General features: G+C 38.6%; 1 protein-coding gene across 1 annotated transcript; it reads right to left on the bottom strand.

The window, feature by feature from the left end:
- Positions 1 to 1,751: 1,751 nt before the first annotated feature.
- GMNC (geminin coiled-coil domain containing) lies at positions 1,752 to 6,114 on the bottom strand. The gene is made up of 5 exons (XM_063441081.1): positions 6,043 to 6,114; positions 5,027 to 5,201; positions 4,286 to 4,371; positions 3,791 to 3,907; positions 1,752 to 2,881 (listed from the first exon to the last, which is right to left on the bottom strand). The coding sequence occupies exons 1-5, from the start codon at positions 6,043 to 6,045 to the stop codon at positions 2,258 to 2,260; spliced, it is 1,005 nt and encodes a 334-aa protein (XP_063297151.1). The 5' UTR covers positions 6,046 to 6,114; the 3' UTR covers positions 1,752 to 2,257.
- Positions 6,115 to 6,474: the final 360 nt, after the last annotated feature.

Raw genomic sequence — 6,474 nt, 5'->3', positions numbered from 1 at the left:
TCTCCAGGGATGTTATCTAAATTTACCCATGGCAACTTCCTACAATTTTCTGCTTAGTGAATAAATGTATGTGGGTGGGACTAAGTCTATAGTCCACTTAGAGTTCACTATAACTCCCATCACGCATTTGTGTCTTTGGCAACAAGAATTACATTAGTTTAGTGATGCCTAAAATTGCCTTATGTTTATGAACATTCTCTGTCATGCTAAGCAAGCATTAGATGTCAAGATAAAAAAAAATCCAGAGCCACATGACGTCCTAAAAGTGCAGCATATCAGAGCTTTATAACTGGTACTAAAATTCCGCTTTACTGGGTGGCTGGGGTGATTATACAAGCCTTCTATTGCCTGAGGCAAACGATTGCCCAGCAGATTTGATACATTTATTACTTGATACAAAATATTGCAACTGTGTCCAAAGAACGTCAGTCATAAATGAAATGTTAAATTAGAAAGGTTTTTGCTGGCTAGCAATTTACATCTGTAAGTAAGGGGGGGAGGGGGGGGATTATTGGGTACTTACAAAAATAGCTACATGTATTTGAAATATTGATTAGAACTGATGGAATCCCTCTAGGTGTCTGGAGGTGGTCCCCTATCCTGTAGTACTTACCATATGTCCCCCATCAAAGAATCATCTCATTGTTTGCTAGTGTCCTATCGATCTGATTAGTTTACTGTGCAGTTATATCTAATGATGGCTGGTAGCAGGAGATACAAACATGGGGATTAGTGTTCAAATCCGCTTCAGTCTATTCACCTCCACATGTAACAAGGCAGATAAAGGGATAGAATCTAGTATCCTAACCTCACACACTTTAGAAACGGTTTGATTTCTCCTATGTAGAGCAAAAGGATCATTTCTGAAATTGTTGTTTTTTGCAATGCTGTATATAACCACGAATGCGCAAATAAAATTAAATTAATGGAGTGAGGGTGGTGAGTACTATATATAAAAATGTTTTAATAATAAACAAATAAATATATATAGAGAGAGAGAGAGAGAGAGAGAGAGAGAGAGAGAGAGAGAGAGAGAGAGAGAGAGAGAGAGAGAGACAGAGACAGAGACAGAGACAGAGACAGAGACAGAGAGAGAGAGAGAGAGAGAGAGAGAGAGAGAGAGAGAGAGAATCCCACAACCCCGTCTCCCCTCCCCAACTCCATTAGGTTTTGTATGTAGTTTGTAAACTCATCACAACTCGTGGTGTAATTAAATCACAATTTATTTATTTTTTTGTAAATGAGGGATTAAAAATCAAGGTGATAAGCAACCTTCGAATTCCAGATTTTGTGGACTATGTCCCCCATATTGCTCTTACAGCCATAATGCTGGCCAAGCATCAAGAGAGATATAGTCCAAATCTGGAGTCCTTACGTTTTTCTGATTGCTCCATTTTCCAAGTTTTCCCCAGAACGTCTGTATAAAGGACATAACCGACCTCCATACGCTCTCATCCCCCATCATGTCTGAATCAGACCACAGTGTGTATAATATATATTATACACACACACACACACACACACACACACACACACACACACACATATATATATATATATATATATAAAATTGCATTTGTATAATACCATGATACATTGCTATACATACGACTAAAAAAATTCTAAAAAGAGATAGTATTTTAAGTTGTTTTATTAAAATTTTAGTAAACATGATGACACACAACACAGAATCCTATGTGATTGTCTTCAATTAACAGCAATAAATAGTAACCATCACAATGTAACAAACATTCTTCAATGAGGCAGCCTTGTCTGGCAGTGACAAGAGTGGCAGTCCACAGCAGCTGCGGCAGATAATTTGGGCAGTGATGTCTTCATGTGCCAAGAAAAATCACATTCATGTACAAAATAAGGCAGTGTCGACTTTTTAGGCAGAATAATTAGATATTTCAGTCCAGGCAGCAGGTAAAAGGGCACAGCTGGTCCAGTATAAAATAGGACTGCACTGGCATTAATTGCACAAACAAATTTACAGAAATAAATACTGTTAGCATATTCTACATTATTTTTTCATGGAAAAAGTAGACAGACATATAGCATGTAAACAAATGAAGATTCCTTCGTGGGACTGAGAAGGCTTAAGACATTTAGCATTAATTTCTTCTGGAAAACAAATAGTCTGGTGGTAATGTCCATATAATGTCCCAACAGGTCTTCATGTAAATAATCTTCTCCTAGGAGAATCAAGTGCAACATATTTTGGGCAGTGCTGGCGTCTGAGGTTACCTTTTAAAGTTTATTCAGACTGTTTGGGTACCCATGTGAACTTCCAGCCTCCTTCACTATCCCTCCTTACGAAAGCTTGTCCTTGAGAGAAAGTATGGGTTTTCACATTTCTGTGGGGGCTCAAGGAAGTGGAGAAGGCCATGTCTGTAGTATTGGGGGCAACCTCTGGACTGTAATAGACTGGGGTAGGGAATGGGCTGACAGGTTGACTTCCTGGAAGGGATGAGGAGGAGATGCTGCACTGGGTTGGAGATAAGGAATGTAGGTATGGGGAGTCACAGATGCTGCTGGTCTGGCTGTGGATTGGGGTAACACTGGCTGTGCTGTACCCAGATGAAGGGGAATCATGCACCTTGGTGTAGTCTACCTCCTGCATGCTGTGGGGAAGGTCAGTAGGCAGAGAACTGTAGTTAGTTGAGGCAGAGTCATCGATTGTATTAGCATCTTTCAGACCCAAGGTTTTCAAGACCCAGGTATCTACCGCAGGACATGTGTGCTGTTCACAGGCAGTGAAGTCATTGTAGAGATTTCTCTTGGCCTTTTTCATCTGGCTCTCAGGGGATAAGAGGCTGCTTATTCTGGCTTTCCTTTTTAGCGAAGCACCAGAGGAATGGCCAATTTGGGCCAACAATTTCTGCAAAACAAAACGTTTATTGCGGATTAGACTTCAGTTTGCGTGGAGCATAGGGAAGAAACACATCTCATCAAAGAGAAAAATGTGCTCAGTTTAAGGATAATCACATCTCAAGTCAGGGACTCGGTGTGTTTAAATGAGTAATACAGACCACTTTTGAAAAACACAAATTCCAAACATAAGGACAAGGTTATAAGCTGATTTCAGTTTATGATACGAATCAAATACTTCTAGACCCTGTGTTTGGAAAGACTCATTTTAGAGAATGTATTTGTGGGAGGATTTGTAAAACTATGGAAGATGGATTTGGATTACAGAACTTTGCATTCCTGGACTCTTATATAATAAGCTTGCTTTTCTGAGCCTGCAGGGGGTGGAAGTGAGGCTTAGCACAGCGGGGATCCAGAGCAGGTACAGGTGCTATTAGCAAGCTCTAAACTTAAAGTACACATAATTGTCCCTTTTCACTTAATAGCTGATCTAGGCGATCGTCTGGCAGGGTGTTAACCCATACCTGTTTCACACTTCTGAACAAAGAGTTCATTTTGTGATAACCATTTCGCGATCTCAATTAGCAGGTTACACAGTGATACACACACTACACGTGCCTTTTCCTTCAGTTTATCGAACCTTGGGCTAAGGATCTAGAATAGATTGTATCCAAGCAGACACATGTATAAACATTCTATTCCACTGCGGTCTATGGGGATTTCTAGAATTGATCTGATATATAGCTTATTGACAGGTATGCCTTAATGATCACCTTGTAACTGATCTATAAGATAGGTAATCTTTTTTAGGAACGATAAATATCCTTTTACGGACGGTTAAGTACTTGGTATTACAGTATCAGATCAAGATCATTTCTCAATTAATCTTATTGATGTCGTGAAGTCTATAATTACACACCTTAGTTTTTTCCTCTAAAGATTTGACATAAGTGGAGTTCAAGTACTGTTTCAGTTTAAGGTTTTCCTGTTGCAGTCTGGCCAACTCCTCGTCTTTTTGCACAAGAGAGTCTTGGAGCTAAAAAAAAAAAGAAAAGAAAAAAATATAAACATTTAAAGGGACTGTGACCAATAATATGTATTCTATTTCATAACATCAATTAAATGATCACTTTAAAATGAATAGTACCACTAGTTAATAGTATCTAGTGTTAAATTGCCTTATGTGAACTTCTGAATGCATAGACATTGAGTTCCCCCCCCCCCACTGTCCCAACACAGACTATTTAGAATGTAAAAAAGATTGTGTAGACTTTTTCAATTGTTCCTGCAAGTGAGATTTCACGTTTGTGGCCTGTGTGGTAAGAAGGAAGCTAGACAGATCATGGTATTATTTACACTTGGTGTATTAAGTCAGGGCACTTACTACATATATTGATATTACTGACATATTTACCTGTATATTTGTAAAAATCTGAGAAGACAGCTGGTTACCCCATAAGTAATCATCCTGAAGCGTGTTACCAATGTTATATGATTGTTCTGAGAGGAAAAAAATAAAAATAGATTAATGCACCAGCATAACACTAAAATTATATGTATTCAATTTTATTGTAATTTTTTATTATCTGAAAAAATATATATTTTAAATCTTTTTTAAACGAAGGTTTCAAGTAAAGGTCCATAACCTGAACCGGTCTTTTTTTTTAAGTAGCACAAAACGAAACTATTTTATATTAGTTGGATATGATGAAATAATAATATCAACCAATATAGATTCAGAGAATGTATAGCAGTATTCGGTTATTGTAAGGAATGTTTGTCCAAAAGAAGCCCCTGTATTCGGAACATGTTCATGATCACAATTAACATGCATGTATAATCTCTACCGGGTTATTTACTAAAGTGAGAATTCAAAGTGAATTTTACATTTAATAGCATAGTAGCTGGACTGAAAGCATTTCTGACTTTTTCAAGTTTTTCTAATGCGGTTATTTTGACCTTGAATTTGAAATTCACTTTAAATTCGCTTTTTTAATTCGCACTTTAGTGAATAACCCTGATTATCAATCATATTCTAAAGGGAACCTTCATGAAACTTGTAATGTGAATATACCCGGTGGCAACCCATAGGATCCTAACAATGATTTGCTCATTTAGTTTCTATAGATGATCATTATTGGCAGCAGAAACATACCATCGGAGTGTGGACCTTGGTTGCTCGCTTTGTTGTCCAGGAGACCAGAAGCCCAAAGAGAAACCCAAGTATCCTTGGAAACATCAACACTGGAGGCAGAACTTGAAGAGAAGTAGGGGCAGTCATAGCCCTGACCCCCTGCAAAGTACTGGTCTTGGCAAGAGAGAATAGTGTTCTGGAAAATCAACACAGGAGAAGGACTTGGTTAAATATGGTTCGAAAATGGACCTTTGTAAGGCAACAAAAGCAGCGCTCTTTAGGGAGGTAATACTGAATTCTCTCCTGTGGGACACACTAGCCATAGAGCTGATATTGTTCTGCTAAACAGTTTGCTTTGTGAATGACAGTCTAGATCAGCTGGTAATACATTTGAATCTAGTTCCAATACATGTCAAGTTCTATTTATTGCAGACAACCAGTGTGGCACTCACAAACGACACTTTTTCAGACACACAACCTGAATTATTTGTTCAAATGACAGTACAGGGTAGCAGGCTGATATAATTAATATGAATAGAAGTCATGCTACAGAAAAAAGGCATATATTACCAATAATACAATAAGCAGTGTGTATATACAAAACACAAATAATAATTACACAATGGGAATATAATGCTATCAAGAAAATACAATCAGCACTAGAATAGTAATTACACAACGGGAATACAATGCTATCAATGTTCTAGTTGTGCAATAAAATTGCTAAATTATTCAGAGCAAATAGCAGAAACTACTTGTCAAATAAATAACTTGACTAGTCCCAGGAAAATCAATCACTTCCATAATCTAGCAACAGTGTATCCCTCTCGCTATCCATTCAACATTATTTCTAATGTTACTTGGAACCTTGAAGAAAGTTGTCTTACTGGGATGAACATGAAAGAACAGTCCATGTATAACTTCTGGCATGAAATGCCACCCAGTTAGAGCAACCAGGTAAAAATATACCTGAAGCTCCATATAAACTGCAGACCACAGGAGGGCAAGAGACAGACCACCACCAGCCCCTTACTTACCATGTTGCTTGTTGATTGAGGTTCTGGCAGTACCTTGTCCTTGTTGTCTTTTTCAATTTAAGTCCTACTGAGCTTTAAATGGGAATGAAGCAGTGTGAGCTCAGGCAGCCTTATTCTAAGGGAGCTCTAGGTCACGCCCCCTCCAGAGCTTTGCAAATCCACCAATCGCAAGGCATGCTGAGCTGTCAAAACTGTGACGTCAGCAAAGCCCACGCTGCACTAATTCGATCCCTGCGGTGTCCCCCACTAGCAAGCTGTGTACACCCCCCTCTGCGAGGCTCAGCCCACCCGATCCAGCACACTAGCTCACTGCAGAACCCCTAAGCGAGCAGTGTGCTGCTAAAACAGCGATCTGTTTTTTTTGTTTTTTTTTTGTTTTGTTTTTTTGTTCTATAGCAGCAAATGTGCAATGGGATCCCTATGTAGTGTCTA

The sequence above is a fragment of the Pelobates fuscus genome, chromosome 2, assembly GCF_036172605.1.
Source record: "Pelobates fuscus isolate aPelFus1 chromosome 2, aPelFus1.pri, whole genome shotgun sequence".
NCBI lineage: Eukaryota > Metazoa > Chordata > Amphibia > Anura > Pelobatidae > Pelobates > Pelobates fuscus.
The sequence above is the reverse complement of the archived record's forward strand: the minus strand, read 5'-3'. Positions and strand labels throughout refer to the sequence as shown.

Excerpts from the sequence above, each read along its gene's own strand:
- GMNC (XM_063441081.1), bottom strand. Across the intron at positions 4,372-5,026 it reads CCAAGGTCCACACTCCGATG|AACAATCATATAACATTGGT; the intron begins GTATGTTTCTGC and ends TTTTCCTCTCAG. Across the intron at positions 3,908-4,285 it reads AGATTTTTACAAATATACAG|CTCCAAGACTCTCTTGTGCA; the intron begins GTAAATATGTCA and ends TTTTTTTTTTAG.